This window comes from Scatophagus argus, chromosome 20 (assembly GCF_020382885.2).
Source record: "Scatophagus argus isolate fScaArg1 chromosome 20, fScaArg1.pri, whole genome shotgun sequence".
Lineage (NCBI taxonomy): Eukaryota > Metazoa > Chordata > Actinopteri > Scatophagidae > Scatophagus > Scatophagus argus.
The window spans coordinates 5,879,287-5,899,613 of NC_058512.1; the positions used below are offsets into that span (position 1 = coordinate 5,879,287).

Consider the following 20,327-nt stretch of genomic DNA (forward strand, 5'->3'; position numbering starts at 1 on the left):
AAAATTCATTGTGCTTTCTCTTTGTAATATCATAGTGCCTTATTGTGATGCAGATAAAATATAATCCAAATTAAACAGTGTCAAAATTGTGATGTAAAACAAGAAATTGTCAATTGACAGTTTCATTTTCATACCTACAGCTGCATGCAAATATTCAGACTTTGATTTTTAGAGCATTCAGGTGTGTGTTGCATTACTTTCTTTCTATTATGTCTGAACCCAAAATATTTTGTTAGATTAATTATTTAATGTGAGCTTTTATATACACTTTAGCAGCAGAGTTCTTGTTGTTTTCGCTCACTGACATTTTCTCATGATTTTTGTTTTATTCGTTTAACATGTATGTGTTTGTTTTTTTGCTACATGTTCCCACTCACTTCACAACATTACCTCATTAGTTACTTTTTCAAGTATTTTTCACAAGTTTCCCAACTACCACTTACCTGAGTGACACATCACCTCAATGTGTAGATCAAGTGTAGAGGGTTTCATTGTGCTTGTGACCCTGACACGAAATCACGGTTTACTGATTTCTTTCTCACAATTATTTGAATAAAGATGATTTGAATCAACATTTTTTGCCTTCTCTCATTTTTCCTGGCAAGAATAATTATGGAATAAAGTTGATATGATTCTTGTAAAAAGTCTTATTTTATTCCAGCCATCCCTTTCGGGATCTCACGCCTGTCAGACAGTTATGTGTTAAGACTAGAGGAAAGAAAACAGCATGGAAAGAAATTTTGGCACTGTACTCCGGAAGACCAGGCACTGGTGAGGAGGAGAGCAACACGTTGCGCACTTTTCAGAAGTCTTCCACGTTTTCAGTTGCTCTGCATGCACACTCAGGGCTTTTTTTTTCTGGCTGCAGTGGGATCTTAATTTATGATTCTGAAGTTGTGCAAGCAAGATATTGATCCTGGGCTACAGTAAAACAGCAATTCTACAAGAGGACAGCGAGATCTGAGCCTAAAGCTCAACACAGCTATCAGTTTTATGCTTCTGTTATACAGGACCACAATGCCAAGGTATTTCACCGTGGTGGTGGTGTCTTTTGGCATACTGCCGCCCCTTCTGCTGGCTGCAGGAGCATTTGAGTGCTCAGAGAAGGAAGCATTGCTGAAACAGATCCCGAACACAGTGACACAAATAACAGACTGTGTGATTGAGTGCACTGGGATGACGTACATCAAAAAACTGCAACTTCAGGACAACCGTAATATAAGACTGCAAGATTCCACGGAAGGTAAGCTGTAAAATCACGCATCCTAAGCAGGGTGTGTTTATATCATCCACAGTAATCAGGCTACAAGATGCACAATTTGCATTTGCATTTGTTTAAATATTTATCTTGAATTTCCATTCAGTATCATCCACAGTAGTAGTCATTATTCTTGCACGCATTAATTACCTTACATCTGCAGTACCTGCACTGCAAATCACCTTACATTTGCATGATCCAATTAGCACATACTGTATTTTAATAGCACTTTGTTGGCAGCATTTTAAGAGCTCTTTGTTGTAGTTTAGGTGGTTACATTATCACTTTACTGCTGTGTTTTTATTGTTATTAATGTGTGTCTTAATATTTTGTGTGTGATGTTTAAGGTACTGCATGCCTAAATTTCCCTCAGGATATCTCTAAAATAACACCTGACTGCAACTGACATGTTGCACATAAATCGATCTGATTTGCACAGGCCTTCATAAAACACTTTGTCTTCCTAGGAGACCTTGGGGAATATTGCTGGCCTATGGAGCTCAAGTGCACCATTGGAGAGAGCTTTCAGCATGCATACGTGGTGATTCCTGTGGATATATCTGCAGCTGGACATGAGATGCTGGAGGTCAAATCCACAGGCCCCACTGCCACCACACTGCAGGCACATAACAGTCCCACCACAGTCGCTGACAGCTGTGGGCTCCGTTACGACGTCACACAGCACATCAGCACAGAGAATGCAGGGACGTCTTTCTGTGTACAAGTCGTCGCCCGGGAAGATGTCCTGGGGGACAAAATCCTTAAATGTCCCCCCTTTCTGGTCACCTTCTGGGAGAGAAATCGAAATCAGTCCAACCAACAAGGCGGTGGATAAAATCTCAGTGATGGAATGAGTCGTCAGATCTTTTACTTAAGTAAAAGTACTAATACTACACTGTAAAAATACTCTGTCGCAAGTAATAGTTCTGCATTGAAAATAATACTTTAGGAAGAGTAAGTATGTATAATCAGGAAAATGGATCTATAGTAAAAATACTCAATGCAAAAAAATGCCCCATGTGACTGTTATATATGACATTAGATTATTACCCATGCAGTACAATCCTTTTATTTACTTTTGTGGCTGACTGAGCTGGAGTTAATGTTTAGCTGTTTTGTATGGCACTGCAACTGATGATTATTTTCATTATGGATTAATCTGCTGAATATTTCTACATTAATTGATCGTTTGGACTGTAAAACTGAAATGCTTTCACGCTCATTTTGTCCAAACCACAGTCCAAATCCTCCAAACTCTACAGATGATTCAAAGGGAAAGCAGCAAAATTCTCACATTTCAGAAGATGGAGCCATGAAATGTTGATGAAATTACTTACTTACTTCAGCTCTATGTGTATGCACTGTTGGATAGTTTAATCTATGAAAATACATTATATTGTATAAGCTCTTCATGTGTTTTTGTATGCAAACATTTGTAAAGTAACCAGTAAACATTCAGATAAATGTAGTGGAGTGCAGTGTAGAAGTATAAAGTAGCAAAAATGGAAATGCTCAAATAAAGTATAACACTTAGTATTTAGTTACATTCCATCTGCTCAATCAATAAGGATCACTGATGAATCACAAAACTGACTTGTAGTGAGGTTGATTTTACAAGCTTAAAACCTCACCTGAATGTGTAAGTCTTGTCTGTATTATAACCATAATACATGAAATAACATAACAATAACCACAGGCTTACACATCTTGTTTTTGCATATCATTTCTGTTCCAGATTTTCTTTTTTAGTTTCTTCTGTGTGACAGATCACAGTTGACAAACACACACACATTTAAGTACATTTGTGCACATTTAGGCCACAGATTTCATTGCCAAACTAAATGCTTTAGTGGAGTCTCTGCACTCATTATGCAAATTTCCACTCATTAACTACTTACAGTATATTCTGAGCATTAATTTCTCATTAGATGATTTTCTGTTTTCCAAGGATATTTTAGAAGAATAAATGATAATCTGCCTTGAGGCTTACTTAATGAGACTTTGCACGTTTAGTTTCATTGTTTTAGTTGTGAAGGTATTGGATGGCATTTAAGCACAGAAACAGATCACTTCACATGCATGAATCCAGCTTTGTCAAGCAGTGAGAGAACCAGAAAATTAGCTTCATCAGAGCTCTGCTGGATCTATTCAGAGGCAACCAGTGATGGAAAAGTTCTCAGTTAAATAAAGAATGTAAATATGAGATGTTAATGGTCGTAAGTGTTTATGGCAACATTAAATCATTTTATTTTCCTTTACTGTCACGTGTTTGACTGTCAAGAAACATTAAAAATATTATTGTTTCCATATGTAGAACTTGTAAACAAGAACCCGATTCATATCACGGTTAACTGCAAAACAGAATGAGCATACACTTAAAGTATACTGGACTAATTGTGCTGGGATTTTGGAGATACTCTATATTTGGAATACTACCTCTATATGTGCTGCTCTGGTCAGAATGTGCATGTTTTTAATATTTGCCAAAAAATTATTTCACCTCCCCTTTGTGACTATGGCTTGTTCTGTTCTGTTCTGTTATACTCACAAGAAGCAATATAGTGTCACCTGGTGGTTATAATTTAAACCTAGAGAAATTTAAGACCGGTCCTTTGTACCATCCAGCCTCTGGATGGCACACTTGTTCCAGGAGCAGTTTTATGTTTGCTTATTGAAATTCCTCACTCTGGAGGAAAATGCTGAAACATCTATGACAAAGATGTTTGTGTTTTTTCAATACCTGAGACGCTTTACACAACCAAAACCCTTGAAAAATGTCAAGAGTCATTGACAAACCAGTTCCTTAAACATGCTAAATTCAAACCCCAGATGGAATTTTACAGTACATTGATACAACTTAAATACAGTGTGTTCAATACAACCTAACCAATACAGTTTGAATTTACTTTCGGAAATTATTTTAACCATATTGACGTAAGTCCACAGGCTTAAAGTTTGCTGGTCCATTCAGCTGCACTTAGCTTACACTTAAGTCTAAATGAAGGAGCATGATGTTAGTGTGCTCTGCTGGCAGACGGCCAGTAGCGGCATAACATAACCACCCAGGGTGAGTGTCCAGTAACAGAGCTTTCTGCACAGCCTGTGCTTAGGCCTGCATTGAATTGCACATGTGCTGCTGTCCATGTCCAGCAGCAACACCCAAACAATGCTTAAAAACATTAAAAAAAGGTCATCAGCTGCATGTGTTGGGCCACTAGGATGCACTTTGTGGTGCATTTAGCCTTTTCTGGCATGCATGGCAGTGCACACAATTTTCTCCGTTTTAAGGGCACCCTTTAGCGAACTGCATCACATTTTCTACCAGGCCACTTCATTGTGCTGTCTTGTGCACTGGGCCACTAAAGAGAACTGTTTATAATGTTTTATATACATTTATATTCATGCATAGGCTGCCCTTTATAAGCATGTTCATCCTGCAAGTCTTATACAATTCAGTTCAGTTCAGTTTATTTATATAGCACAAAATCACATCAAAGTTGTCTCATGACACTGTCCAATTAGAGAAGGGCTTGGACCAAACTCTTACATTTAGTTTACAGTGCGGATTATTGAAATGTGCTAAATGATTTCATTTGATTTGTGCTGCAGGCTAAGCTCTGAAACCTGCAGGAGACAGCAGATCCACTGCCAGTTTTTCGTCAGCCATAAAATGTCTGCACAAACAATTTACAAACAGTTACATAAAAAATAACAAGGTAAACTGGCTTTCAAAATAAAAATGTCTGTCAGGTGTCAGAGACAACTGGGGGTAAAAAATGTAAAGTGTAGTAATTCTGTCAAAACAAGCAACCAATTTAATTGCTTTGTAATGAACTAAAAGACCCAATTCTCAGTTTTAATTATATTGCCTTTGCAGTTTTTTCAATATGCTTGCTGATGGTCCCCCCTGTGATTTTGGTCGGAAGTCTGTTTTTTGCAATAGTCACATCAAATTAACATGATTTCTAAACATGCATTAGCTTTAAAATCAAACGACTAAACTTTTAACTCCTAACAAAACTGCCGTAAAAGCCTTAACACCAATGACTGTACCATGTCCGTAACGCAGGGGTAATAGTGTAAAGTTTGAGCAAACAGTGGTGATGAATCAAAAACAGTAAATAATGCCAATCTCATCGGACACATTAGTTGTATTTTACTTTGTTGTACTTTATATTTACATTAACAACAGTAATACAGCTGCTTTGGAGGTGTTTTCCGACAAGCTTGCTCTGCACTGAGTGTATAAAACTGATCTTGGTCCCCGGATGGCTGAATAGAGTAGAACAATCCAGTAGGCAGAGTGGACAACCCAAACACGGACGGTTAGCAGACAACTATCAAACAACGGCGGCCTGACAGCCATTTAAATTGACAGATTATCTTCACCGGTAAACAATGTGACCAAGTGAGAAGGACGCCGTGCTGAGGACTGTCAGAAACACATGACAACCAACTTTGGTTGTTCTGAGAGGCGCACCATGGCATCTCAGCCGAGGTAGGCAGCCACAGCCGCAGCTAGCAGCTAGCCGCTGAGCACTAGCCTCGCAGCCTGACTGAATGTTAATTAGCTAGATATGGTTAGCCGTGTCACTAGTAGCGCGCTTGACACGTCTTTTAAGTACAGTCTTAGTTCGAAACTGTGTGAAAGTATCAGAAGGAAGGTGGTGCGGGTTTGGTAATGTTTTTGTAATTAATGTAAAAGTGACATTCAGGTTATTTAGCTTGATAAGCACTTCTAGGAAGAGGTGGAATCAGCTGGAAAGAACAGGCTGATGTGATTTGTGCCAGTTGGTCAGAGGGAGCTGTTATGTTTATATCAGCTATTTTGCTTAAGTTACAGTTTACATGTTTAGTTTTAAAGCCTATTTAAGTGAATTTCTGTTTAACCTCGTCCGTCGTGTTTGACTAACTTGGATTTTGGATAACAAGTTGGATACATGCAGTTCATGTATGTATAACTGCGGAACTCATAAAACGGTTTGGACTCCGCAGTGTCGATATCAATATAATTGTATTGTCAAAAATCAAGAGACAACCATATTCAACCACTCAGTAACATCAACATACATTTTTGGACTATATAGACTATATATACTATATATAATAATAATGATCTTAAGAGATAAATAAAATCATGTGATGTCAGTGACATCTTTCTGTCTAAAACATTTTTCGAATTAAACGCATCATTGTGATCAACATCAGTCTTATTATATGGTGGGGTTTCTTCAGCAGCTGACATAGGATAGACGTAATCTACTGGTTATCTATTGCAAATTCATTAAAACATGGGGAAAATGTTTAAAATGAAGTAGAATGAAGCTTTGTGTTGGTGTAACGTTTGGTTGCTCATGCAGTGCTGTCATATTCTGGTAAGAGCAAAGTGTAAAAGAGGTTGCTTTTCTTTTACTGTGTAGTCTCTTCTTGTAAACCACTATTTGATCAAATAATTTTTCTGAAAGTCAAACAGCCATAGGGAAAGTGGGTACCGACAGTGTGTTTTGAAATATCCCATCAGCGTTGGGAAGAACAGCATCCAAAGTGTTTGACGATAGCACTGAACGGCTTTTGAAATATCTCTTCCAGATTCCATGCTGAAACAAAAACCTCTGATCATTGCATTGACATTTCATGCATTTCTAAATTGAAAGCACTTTGTCGACAACAGAAAAACATCACTCATTCACTCTCTCCCAAAATGCCTTGTCAATGAGGAGACGGTGAGCCAGAAACCCTGCAATGCTGAGCAGTGTAGGAAGAATCTCTTTAACACTGTGTTGTCTTGTGTTTAGACAGTCCTTACAAGTTCTTGGTTTCTTGAGGTCCTTTTGGCTGTCATAATTGATGTACTCTGGTGTTTTAAAAGTTGCAAATAGAATTTGGTCTGAACTCAAGGAGCATATATTTTGAGTATAGATGAAGACCCTGAAACAAAGGTAACTTAAGTAATTTGGAAACCAAGGGGTGCATAGCTACTTTGGCAAAAAAGAGAGAAAAATGTTTTTGTCCATTGCATATTTGGTAATAGATATAACTAACTCTCTTAAATGATTAAAGGTTGACTCAGTATTACTATTAATTCACTGTGTGTGCTTGTGCTGTATCATTATCATCATGCGCAAAATGTATGTTTCATGTTTGTTTTGGAGGACTAGTGTGGACATTTAATCCAGGCACAGCATGTTGTTTTAGCCCCGGGTATTACTGGTGCAGGGCCTGTGGCTGGGCAGCACCAGTCTCTCTGCTAAATTAATGAGTAAGTGCTCATCTGTTTAGTTTAGTCCCAAATCCACTTGTTGCCATGGAACCACCCCTTTGGGGTTGCAGAGGATGATCAACACTGTATTTTGGGAAGAAAATAACAAAACTTCAGAATTTGCTAAAGTTATCAGGACACTTGCCACAGGGTCTGCTGTTGTTTCATAATGTATGATTATGATTTATGATAGCAAAGTAGCTCTTTCTACCATTGGCTTTATATCAGAAGGACTAGTTATCATAATCATCCATTTGATATCTGCGTGGGCTGCACACCATCTTTAGGGACTAGAGAGAACAGATGTGAGTGTGGTTGGTGAATCCTCATGACATCTGTTAGTCTAATTACACTTGTCTGTAAATGTGATGGGCAGTGTCTTCTCCCATTAGACACTGTTGCTCTGGCCCCAGGGCAGACAGGTCTCTGGTAAGGTGCCATAAATTTGGAATTACATTTTATTAAGATAAATTTTCTGGTGTCTTTATTCAAAACGTATTTTAATCATTAGGGTCAGACAAATTTATTTATTTTTTGTGTGGTAGTATTTAAAATCATATGAAAAAAAATACAAAACACATGTAAAGAACAGGCTGCATTGCAATATCGTTTAGTCAGTAAAGGAGCATGTCATCAGTCTTTATTTAGTTGTGGGATTGAGGTTTATTATTTAAGTCAGCTACTGTCCATAAAGTTATAATTAAATGATGTACTTGTAAATTTAATTTTGATTTTAAGATCTGTGTTTCTTGTGTAATCTTTTACAGTGCATACAATGAAGAAAGGAACCTTCTTCGCCTCCGAGCATGGGAACAGAGGAACCAAGAAACAAGTCAAGCCAAAGAACTCCACTCTGAGAATGTGCCTCTCTTTGGAGAACCGTACAAGGTAAAGACTCACATAACGATTAGATACTTTAATGATGACACTTGTCATTTTGTTAGGCTCTTGATTCTGAGAGCTTTGGTCCATTTGCATGTAAACCACAGTGAAAACTCTTAACAGAACCTTTATTGTTGTTGTTATGGCTAAAAGGATGCTATTTTTGGACATTTTTAAAAAGGTGGACAGCTTGTCTGAGGAATTTTAACAAAGAGTTGTTCATATTTAAACTGAAAGAAAAAAGAGGACAGGATGAAAGAGTAGGATGTCAACCATCAATATTTATATACATTACATATTTTTTGCAAAAAACAAATTATAAAATTATCTTGCAAAGAAATTGTTAGTTTATTTCAAATCCTGCATCTTTTAGGAGACTATTAGCTGTAAATAAAATAGAATATTTTTTATTCGGAGGACATGCAGAAAGCCTTGAGCAGTATCTGCACTATTCCTCTGAGCTTGCAAATGGCACCAACAGCCTTCATACAGTTAATAAGACAGGGCAGGCTGCATGTAGGCTGAGAGGCAAGAAAGGTCAGTGACTCTGACTGCTGCTCGTAAAAGCCCTGTTACTGTAAGTGCAATTGCTGAGTGCATGATAATAATTGATTGCGACTCGGATGAGAGTATTAACTTTTTTATAAAGTCCTCACTCTTCTCATCCTAATTTTGGTATCAGGAAAGTCAGATGATACAGAGAGATTTTAGTGAATAACTGTATATGTTGGCAGGACAAACAAAAGGATTCAGGAAATTCAGACAGTTCAGTGTAATTGTGTTTATAAAATTATTCATCCTCTGTTAACATTACTGAGTGTTTATTCTTCTTTGTAGACAAACAAAGGGGATGAGCTTTCCAATCGAATCCAGAGGATGCTGGGCAAATATGAAGATGTGAATAATCCTCATCCCCTTACCATGGAGCCTTTACTCATTCCCACCTTCTCACAGTCAGATCAGGGTCAGCCAAACACAGACAACCCAGCCAAACCTCCATTCCATAACCAGGTCCAGTGCGTGTCCACCCAAAGTGAGAAAGCCCCCTCGAGTAGTGGTTACTCCTCTCAGCCCACGAGGACCTCCACAGCCTCTTCTTCTCTTAACCATCACGGGCAGTCATCCACTTTCTCAAATGCGCCTTTGAACCACAGTCAGCCCAGCCACTCAGCACATCAACAAAAGAAGAGTGACGCCCACTCAGATCTCAGGGAGCGAATCAGTCTTTTTCAGGAAATGTGTTCTCAGTCTCCTGATGCTAAGCCGCTACCCTTCTTACGTTCAGGTGACCAAGATAACATTGACACGGACACTAAGGACGCCTTTGATAGACGTAAGCACCAGGGGACCACAGACCACCCATCTGAGTGTGCCAATACCCTGGATGTTTCCACATTTAACCTAAAGCAGTCCCCGAAAGATGCATCTCTGCTTCAAGCCAACAAGGGTAACGCACTACCCTCCCAGACCTTCCCTTCACTCCTGTCTAAGCAGCCCAGTGTAGTCATGACCCAGAAGCCAACAGCGTATGTGCGTCCCATGGATGGTCAGGACCAGGTGGTCAGCGAGTCACCTGAGTTAAAGCCTTCACCAGAGCCATATGTGCCTCTACCAGAGTTGATCAGCAAATCTGACCTAGGCAAAACGAAGATTCTGCCTCAGTTTTTGGAAGTGAGTATATTGTGTGCAATCGCATAACCGTAATGTGATATCATGTTATTTAAAACGTGTTACGACTGGTTAGCTTAGCACAAAGAACATAACTAGAAGGAAACAAATGAGATATAGCAAGTTAAGATAGCTGGCTGCTAGCCGTAGCTTAACATTCAGATTGGTATTGATCTTCTCAGACTCTTAGTAAGTAAACTAATACGTATTTCCCAAAATGTCAAACCATCCCTTTTATAGTAATAGTAGAAGGAACTGAAATCCGATACCATTTCCAGGCCAGCAGTGGCCTATGATGTTAAAGCCACAGTGGTCATGAGCTTGTTGGAGGTGGCGTTTCTTAAAGGCTACTCTGACAGAAATCCTAAACAAACAATTTTACATAGACTACTATGCCTAGATTGTTCCTTTTCAAGAGCTCAAGTTTCGATTATGTGGTCTGCATCAGGATTTGATGGACAGCTTTCACACCAGACCAAAGGAACTGCACTAACTAGGTAAACACAGCAGTAGCACCAGTACACTGCTACATATAATGGTAGGTCCTTATGGACAGGATGGTGTATATACTTTAGCATAATAGTATATGATTTATTCCAGCTTTTTTGAAAATTATAAACCTTTTCCATAACATGGATATTGTAGCGTATCACACATGATTGTCTTGCGACATACCATTAAATCTCTCGTTTGGTACTTCCAGGCCTTGTGGGAGATCTGATTGAAGCCCCACTTCTTATTTCTCAGCACTGTTTTTTGGGCTGTAGCATGGGCTAAGAGGATTGTTTGTCAGCTGGTCTCAGGATGTTCTCAATAGTTTTAATTTACTTGCTTGACTGTAGGATTTAAGGTAGGTCTTGCTTTGTTTTGGAGAATTTGGCTGAACTCCAGTTCAACTCTATTCTTCTGTTCTTTGTCACACATAACACACATAAAACCCTTGCACCTGCAGTATACCACACCTCCCCCTTACCCTCCTGCAGCAGTGCTGAATGTGCTGCTGTTCTCACTGCTGTGACTTGTCCATTGCAGGATAGCTTTACAGTTACTCATACCCATATTCTTCCAAGCCTCCCCTCCTAAGTTAACTTACACGTGCAAAAAGACATATGTAAGACATGTACATACAACCAGTCAACAAAACATAATGGAAAACACACAGTTTCAGAAGATGGTCGTTTTGTAGTTCATGGAATTGTTGTGGTGTGCTGTGCTCTACTCAGTATCTGCAGTGTGTTTTCTGTTGATATAAGACTGCTTGCCAGCACGCAGTGAGGCTGACTTTGAGCATGTGTTGTCATGTCTTATTCAGGTGCATAGTACAGTGTATGTGGCAAGCAGCCTGTCGTTTGTATTCGTGTGTGTTTTAGTGTGTGTCTGTGTGTGCTTGTGTGTGTGTGACCTCAGCTGCCTCTGATAACTTCACCCCTGGGCTCAGCAGAACAATAAATGAGCTTTGTCACCAACTTACATAACTGCTCTGGGGGCCCATTGACTCTGACATTATCTCAAACACTGTCCATTCAGAAGGAAAAGCTGAAAGAGTCCTGAAAACAAACTGAAATGCAGCCTGTTGACTCATTCACTCACTTACACACACACACACACACACACAGTATTTATCTGATTTTTGAGGTTAGCTGATATTTGTACCTGACACAGGGTATTGCGTCACTCATCTAGTGATTGACGTTGTAGTGGTGATTTAGAAAACGACTGTACTGTACTGTACTGAAGTTATGTTTTCAGTCTGGTTTCTTCAGTTAACAGCAGGATTACAGAAAAATGAATTGCTCGATTTTCATGAAACTTTGTGGAAAAGTATGGCATGGTTTGGTGTGAAAGCAAAAATGTCCAGTGTGTGTGTCAGTTGTTATGCTGTTGCCTTTGGCCGTATGAACTGCATTCATTGTACATGTGTGAACCCGTATTCTGAATGCATGTATTTGACAACCTTTTATCCGGTTTAACGTTGGTCAAGCCATCACAGAAATGGCCAACTAATGATCTGTTGATCTTGGCAAATAATGACTCTATAGCTAAAAATGTTTTAATCAAAAATTTAATCATTACCTTCAAATTGCATTGTGCATTTCATGAATCGTGGCTGCCCAAATATCCACAGTCATTTAGCTTTTTCTCATGAATTGTTTACTATTTTGACCTGAGTTTCCCACACCACATTACAGTGAAATCTTTGGCCACGATTCTGTCTCCAAGCTACGATTAGCCAGTTGATTGTCTTTCATTTTTGTGTTAACAATGTATTTCCATCTCAAAAAAGAAAAAGCTATCCTGCACCTCCCTTCTCTTCCTGAGTAATGACGGCTATCTGCATTGGCAAGTCTCTGCTGCTCTCTGCTGGACAACAATGGAATGAAACTGTCAGAAACATTAGCCTCCAGACAAACCATTCAATATTTAGTCTTTATTATAATTATAATTTTCACTGTCTTTTTGGACCCTCCTTATTATTCCTCTCCTTTCTGCAGACGAAGACAAATGAAGCTCAGTGTGTCGAGGACATACTAAGGGTAAGTCCAGAGGTTTAAATCTTTGTTCTTAGCTGGCATGGGCTTATTTACGTCTTACATTTGCATTCAAAACATCTAAACCCCTTGTTTAAACAGATATACATCATTATTGGTACACACACATATAGCCCACCCAAATAGTGAGAATTTATGTGAACTTTGTCAACTTGAGGGTGCTGTGATTATAGGCTCCTTTTTTTCGCCCTCCACAGGAAATGACCCGCTTATTGCCCCCCCTTCTGACAGCTTTACACACACCTAGCACAGGTGAACCCTCCAAGTCCCCATTCCCTGCAAAGGTAAGCGCTTAAAGGTTGAGAATTACTGAAATCTATCATGATTTTGTGCTCACTGGTGCTGCCTTGTGTCTGTAGGAGGAGGGTCTTGGTTGCAGTAATCCTGCATCCTCTCTTGCATTACATTTCATATGAAGCCCACAGTAAGATAGAACAAACTCCCAATAAGGATGAACCCTTTCCATCCTCCCATCTTTCAGCTTATCTTTACTGACCCCTTGACCCTTGTTTGAAAAATATACTTTTGAACACCAGATTTTTTTTTTTGCACATAAGATATTTCATAGTGTAAGATTACCAGATTACTTACAGATTAATTTAATGAGGACCCTAAGGTTCAGAAGAGATATATTTTTGATTTTTTTTTTTCCCATCATGAATTTTTGTGTCTGACCACACGGTGATGACTTCATTACTGCTGAAGCTCTACGATGAGCACCAGCAGTCTAAATTATCAGTTCAATGTGAATGTAGATGGCATTATTCAAATCTAAATCAAACAAATATTTGACCCAGATTAAAGCTTTCTGGTTTTCACTGTCTTCACAGGAAGCAGACCGTGTCCCTTCATGTCCAGGACAAAGTGAGTAACAAAGGAATGAAGCACACAATGAACATGTAATAAAGAATAGCGAGTTAGAAGTGATGTGACCGGATCACCACAGGGTGAGAGTGTTTCTGTGTCTGATGTTGGCAGCAGGCACACTGATGGCAGGGGCAGTCGGCTCAGGACAGGAAGGCGAGCCTGATCGATTGGAGTCGATTAGGCTGGAGTTTGTTGATTGCAGATTGATGTGACCACAAAATACCAGAGGCGAGAAATAACCCTACAGATTCATCTCAAATTGACCTCCAAGAGAGAAAGAGGCAGTCATGTAGTAGAGAGAAGACATCACTCACCTTTACTGATGTAAAAGTGACCTTCACTTTTATTGATGTAAAATACTACACACAGATGTGTATTACTCTCTTTCACTTCCAGTCACTTTGGTTTTTGTGTTTCACTAATATTCATCCATCAGTTGCTACCCCAAATAAATAATTTGACTAGAAAAATAGAAACTCTTCTGTAGTGCAGTCCAGTACAAAAACACCAGTTTGTTAATTTATTGGCCATCATAAGTTGTTCCTCAGTATGAGACAGACTTCAGAAGCCAGTTGTTCAGTGAGTCTGATGTTAAACTTTCATTCTTAACCAAATTCATTTCATATGAAGTAAAACTGTCTTTCTGAGCAGTTATTATCTTATCAGTATTTATATGGTATGTTCTGTGGCTGCACTGGCTATTATATACATGACAAAAAGTAGTGTGTGTCCATGTGTTCTTACACTGAGCAAGAAGAGCAGTTTTTGTGCAAAGGTGTGGAAGTTGGGAAATGCTAACAAAATATTTTAGGAACAGGTTTACTGTGTCACTGTATGGTTGCAAAACACTGCAAACCCACTGAACTGTGGACATGAAGGACCAGTCTGATCTTCTTGACCCGAATGATGTGGATGTCTTTATCAATTCAGGACTTAACTAACTTAACTAACTGCAGCAACTGTTAACTAACAACAGTTGTGTAATCTTTGCTTGCACATCTGCACTTTTTTCCTTTTTTATTCATTAGATTTTATTTTGCAATAGATTGTTAATATTAAATGTTGGTAAAGTATTTGCTTGTATAATGTTGAGTATATCATGAAGTAAACAACCATTGGGATGTCTTATTTTACAAGTTTGATCTTTCTAGTTTATAATCTGTGAATCTGTATAAGCTCAGCTGTAGTACACGGCCCAAATCATTACCATGAGAATTTTGTAAAATGATGTGTGCTTGATGTTGTTTGATTTGTTGGACCGGTGTTTGTTTTATCTGTCGATTCTTCCCAGAAAACCGTGACTCATCTCCTGCAGGTCCACCGCAGCATGTCCAGCAGAGCTCCTCAGAGTAAGTGACTTTTCTTAACTTAACTGCAACCAACTTAGGACAGTCATTGATTTCATTCAGTTTAATCTTAAACAGACAAATTAGCTTCATCTGAATGGAGCAGACTGTTGTTCAGAATCAGCTGGTTTCCATTTTTTGCTGTAAATTTACGCTGGACATCAGTTCACATCAGAGAAGCATTTTACAAACTTTACGATCAGAAGACATCGCAGATAAAGTATATTATTACAAATATTTATTACATTAATATGTAACATATACACATATTACAGCTGTGGTTAACTTTTTGTTCATCATCAGCTGACCTGGAGATTATTTTCTTGATCCTCAGAAAATAGTTTAAAAAAAGCATTACAATTAATAAATTGCAAGTCCAAAAACTGTAATTGAAAAATGTCTCCCATTGCTTTCTTCCTCACTCATAATGTTTGCCAAGCACACTGTTTACTAGCACAGCCTGGGCAAGTGGGCCGCAGTGTTGGTTATTTAATTCTAACTGTGATGATAGCACTGTGTCATACCACTGTGGTGTTTTGTGTGTGTGTGCTGTAGTTCGTTTGAAGCAGCACATTCCAGAGGGGTGGAGTCCTCCAGCTCCAGCGACTCAGAGAGTAGCTCGAGATCGGAGTCGGACAGTGAAAGCACCACAGAGGAGCCACCTCAACGCTCAGTGAGCATCTCAGTGAAAACAGAGGTAATTTGCTGCTTGTTTGTGTCTATTGAATGAACATGCATTTTTTTTTTTTTTTTCTTTTGGGTGGTGGTGGTGGGGAGGGGTTATCAGTTTTTACAATACTGATGTATGTGTCTTTTCATAGCCTGAAGCTCCTTCAGTGACCCATGTTGATTGGCAGTTGGGGAACTGGATCAGGTCCAGCCAGCAGAACTCCAGCACTGAAAGTCAAACCAGTAGACATGCCTCTGAGAGCCCCGCCCTCAAACAGCCGCCGCCCACTCAGAGCTCCAAGCTCTCCAGTGTAGAAGTGGTTGACCCCACCAGGGAGTGTAAACCTGAGCTTTCTTCCCACCAGAAAGAGTTCACTGATGGCCTTGGAAAGCCCCAGCAGTACAACAAAAGCCCTCAGGACAGCTTTAACCAGCTAAGTAGCAAAAAATCCCCCTCTGCTGATTTGAGCAGCTGTAGCAGGAACCTTGCATGCACCACGTATTCCTCAAAACCAGCAAAGACAGGCTGCACTGAAGCAGCCCTCGGCGTGAAGTGTGAGGAGGTTGTAGCCACGCGAGACAAAGACCCGTGTTTCACAGATAGGCCCAAGGTAAAGACGAAATCAGGACACAGCAAGAAAAGCAAAGACAGCAGTGAAGCTAAAAAAGACAGTAAGAGGACTTCTAAACGCACGTCACTTGACAAGCGGAAGACGGGATCAGAGCCTGAAGCCGCGTCGGTCAGGTACGGTCATTGTCCATCATGTGGTGTGCAGTATCCCAACCCCTGCTCCTGCTCCGCCCAAAGTCCTGCTCGGCCTGACCAGCTGTCTCCTACACCACTCAGAATCAGTGGTAGCAAACCAAAGTCTGAGACCGTCTGCCAGAAGGGCACAACGATTCCTCACAAAACAACCCACAAGCACCTGCAGAAAACTGGGCATGCAGCCAAGAGTTCCCGACACCCCCACAGGCCTCCGAGATCTCTGGTGGTGAAGATAGATCTAAGTTTGCTCTCAAAAGTCCCCCAGACCTCCAGCAACCAACAAGACATACCCAGTGATGCAAAGAGATCAGCGCTGGTCATAGGGCCAGCTGGAGGAGGCAGCGATGCTTCTACCGTACTGAAACTTCCTAAAAACAGCAAAAAGAGTATACCTCAAAATGTGAGCAATATGAAGGGAAATTCCAGTCAGCATACGTGTACATAATGAAAGTCCTTTTTTACTTTAATGTGTGATTTGCTGTCTTCTAGGTTGAGGTAGATAAAGCTATTCCCAGGAAGAAACCGAGGCTGGAAAACAAGAATACCTCAACAAGTCATACTTCTGTTAAACTGGAGTAGGTTCCCTGTACTTGTTTTAGCAGAGATAACATTTCCTAAATGAAAGATTCTTTTCTTTGTGGGTGTGTCTTTGGTTCGACCACACAAGCTCTTTCATCTTTCAACTGACAGAAATTCCAGCAACTCGGCGGAGGACCTGGGCCGAAAGAAGGCCAAGAAAAATCCCGTTCCTGTGCAGCAGCCTCTGGCGCCCAAAGACAACGCTAAAGACTCAAAGTTACACAAACACAGTTCTGTGGAGACCCCGGAGACCAGTAAGGAGGCTGGAAAAAGCAAAGACTCCCACAGGCACAAGAGGAGTAGAGGGAAACACACGGAGAAGCCACACTTTGTAAAGGTGACTGTCAGGACTTAACCACCCACCACACAGTTTTAGTGATTGTTGACTTATTAGTTCATTTTTAATGAATGTGGAAACCATTCGTATATTAACCAAATGTCTGCCCTGCAATCCTAGAAGCCCCCAAAGAGTAGCATTGCTGTCCCACCATCTTCACAGCCCACCAGGGGGGCACTGACCAACAGGCCTTTGCTCATATTTGAGGACAGGTAAAAATCCTTTCTGCTGAGCTATTAAGCTGTTCTGTAATACACTGTTGTGTTTGTTTTGTTTCCTAAAAGTCAGTCTGTGATTGGCTGGATTTCTCCCCACAATGCAATAATTCCAAAATGGTTGTTTTGGGAAAAGAAAAGAGCGGAGACAGTTTAGCTGCGAACCAAAACCTCTAAAGTTTGATGCCTTTTGTGTAATGGAAAACTCGCAGATCCTTCTGCTATAACTCTTAGTAATTAAGGAGGTTTCAGACGTGAAACATGTTGTTGCTAGTCCTAATAAAGCCTCTTTCACCTGTAGGCAGTATCCAGTGAAGCACTACATAAAGGAGGCCAAAAAACTGAAGCACAAAGCAGATGCAGAGGCAAGTTTCAGTTCTGCTTTTTTTTGGTTTACTAAGATGACTGCAGTCTGCTCAGCACTACAAGGAAACTCTAACCAAGCTGTATTTGTTTTTGCTCTCTCTCACTCTCTGCAGTCAGATAAGCTCAGTAAAGCTTTCAACTACCTGGATGCAGCCATGTACTTTGTTGAAAGTGGCATTGCCATGGAAAAAGATCCACAGATTTCAATGTCTTCCTACACTATGTTTGCAGAGACCGTGGAACTACTCAAGTAGGAACCCACTTTCATCATGGATTAGTCGTACTAGTAGTAGCTGTTTTGTAATTATTATTTTGCATGTTTGCAAAACCACACCAGTGTTTTCTTCACCCTGTCGAGGTCACAGATATTGACATGCTTTTCTATACACAAGGTTTTTTTTTTTGATACATGCATTAGTTTTACAGCTGCATTCTCCACTCTCCCAGGTTTGTACTGAAACTTAAAAACTCAGTGGATCCATCTGCTCCACCATCAGAAAAGGACTTTCTAGCTTTATGGTAAGATGTAGATGATACTTAATGTGCTGCTTTGTTTTAATCTTGCCATCACCTGTACTTTGGTTCTTGGCACCACTAAATCTTCATTTGTTGTTATTCGTTTATGTCAGAGAGCTGTTGATTTAACTTGCAGTTATATATGCTGTATAAATGTCAATTATAAAGTTAATATATTGGAAACAATTTACAGTTTAGTAACATTTAATTGTGTCTTGTAGTCTGAAGTGCCAGTCTCTCCTGCATATGGCTATGTTTCGCCACAAACACAAAACGGCCCTCAAGTATTCAAAGACCCTCACTGATCACTTCAATGTAAGTATTAATGTATTTAAACAAATGTAATTAAGCAGTTATACTGGGGTAGAAAACCAGCAGGAGATGCATAAACTATATGAAGATATCTTGTTTTGCTAATTAACTTTTGATCTCTTTCAGAACTCTGCTCAGAAAACACACGATCCTTCTGTCTTAACATCAAAGTAAGTCCTCTAGTGTATTTGTTACATTCACTTGTTGAACACAACAAGCTGTCAAAGGCTTAGCGCATAAAAATCCTTCTCTACATCATCTCTCCTTTAGGGTCTCAGACACCCCGTCCCCCAGGCCCAGCATGCCATCTCCAGCCAGCACAGGTCCTGGTTCCAACCACAGTGGCAGCGGACCGACTGTGGACACTGTCGGCAGCACCGTGGGAGTTCCACAGGCCATTGAACGAGTGGCATTCACCTATATCAACATCACTACGTTATTCCTGAGCGCTCACGACATGTGGGAACAGGCGGAGGAGCTGGCACACAAAGGCAGTGGTAAGAATGGATGGAACAGGTTCAGCGTTTCCAAACTTAAACGCTTTTACTGATGCATTAACTGCTGCTTCGTCAAAAGGATAATATAGAGAGCACAAATTACGAAATTTATAGTAATACTATGAATAATGAAGTAAATAAAATTCAACAACATTTAACAATTATGACAAATCCCATTAGTTAAATGTGCCTTTAAGAACTTTTGTCTCCCCCTTCTGCCAATGAGAGTAATTACACAAACACTGTCAATGTGCTTATGGTGCCAAGGGCTCCATCATACTCCTGTTGCTACCCCTTCGCAGTCACCCTCCAAGGTGCATTTAAATTCAAGCCAGAAATTCATTGCTTTAAAAGCCCAATCCAGGCAAGTGTTTCTTTTGAGATGTTTTTAACATTCCTGTACGTTTCAGGTGTACTGACAGAGCTGGACACACTTATGGGCCCACTTAGCCTGACGTCGAGTATGAGCTCTGTGGTCCGGTACACGAGACAGGGTGTCCACTGGCTGAGACTGGACAGCCAAAAGGTAAAGTGACCAACAAGCTGCTCCTGCTGCCGGATGCCTGTAGACCCGTCGAGCTGCCTCTCACTCCTGAACTTGGACCAGTCGTCTTTTTCCCGGCTTCATATGGACTTTAACTCATCTCATGAAAAAGGTAGACACAGATTTCATCTCATGTGTGTCCACAAGGATACCACACTGACGATGGTTTTTCTCTCCTGTCCACATTGGTGTCTCTTTTTCTTCTCTGGCACTTTCATAAATTTTGGTTACTGTTGTAATTCACATGTTTCATGTTGTTGTGCCTGCTTTGTACCTTCCTGTTTTGCAGTTATCTGATGTCTTAGAATCATTTGCAAATCAGGGCTTTATTCAGGAGTGACCTTGAACTAAATTTCAAATATGCCAACAGTATCATTTGGTGGCTCTTTGATTTTACGCAGCCTTATCACCTGGTTGTGGTACAAGTACAGACTCAGATCTTATTTATTCTAACTTTTGTTATCAATGTTGATATCATGAGCGGTAAAACGGCTGTTAAATTGAAGGCACTTAAATATTGTCCAAAAGTATTATGTTTGACCTCTTTGCGAGAGAATTTTTTTGCAAATTGATTTTATTTCATTTCTCTTAAGAAGAGGTTGAGTTTCCCCGTTTCAGTCTGAACTACTGGTTTGGATTCAGGGATTTTGTGTAATTTAAATTCTCCACTGAGGTTTCTCCTGCCAATCAGGTGGGA

General features: G+C 40.0%; 2 protein-coding genes across 2 annotated transcripts; both read left to right on the forward strand.

Moving 5' to 3' along the window:
* Positions 1 to 751: 751 nt before the first annotated feature.
* Positions 752 to 3,511, forward strand: LOC124051892. Its single transcript, XM_046375672.1, has 2 exons — positions 752 to 1,243; positions 1,726 to 3,511. The coding sequence occupies exons 1-2, from the start codon at positions 994 to 996 to the stop codon at positions 2,091 to 2,093; spliced, it is 618 nt and encodes a 205-aa protein (XP_046231628.1). The 5' UTR covers positions 752 to 993; the 3' UTR covers positions 2,094 to 3,511.
* A 1,875-nt stretch (positions 3,512 to 5,386) lies between these two features.
* On the forward strand, positions 5,387 to 20,149 carry aff1 (AF4/FMR2 family, member 1). Its single transcript, XM_046375101.1, has 19 exons — positions 5,387 to 5,756; positions 8,285 to 8,405; positions 9,237 to 10,070; positions 12,560 to 12,601; positions 12,814 to 12,900; positions 13,447 to 13,480; positions 14,775 to 14,832; positions 15,385 to 15,526; positions 15,651 to 16,664; positions 16,754 to 16,839; positions 16,955 to 17,180; positions 17,301 to 17,392; positions 17,697 to 17,760; positions 17,875 to 18,011; positions 18,209 to 18,280; positions 18,499 to 18,592; positions 18,716 to 18,759; positions 18,860 to 19,086; positions 19,497 to 20,149. The coding sequence occupies exons 1-19, from the start codon at positions 5,704 to 5,706 to the stop codon at positions 19,619 to 19,621; spliced, it is 3,552 nt and encodes a 1,183-aa protein (XP_046231057.1). The 5' UTR covers positions 5,387 to 5,703; the 3' UTR covers positions 19,622 to 20,149.
* The last annotated feature ends 178 nt before the right edge of the window (positions 20,150 to 20,327 follow it).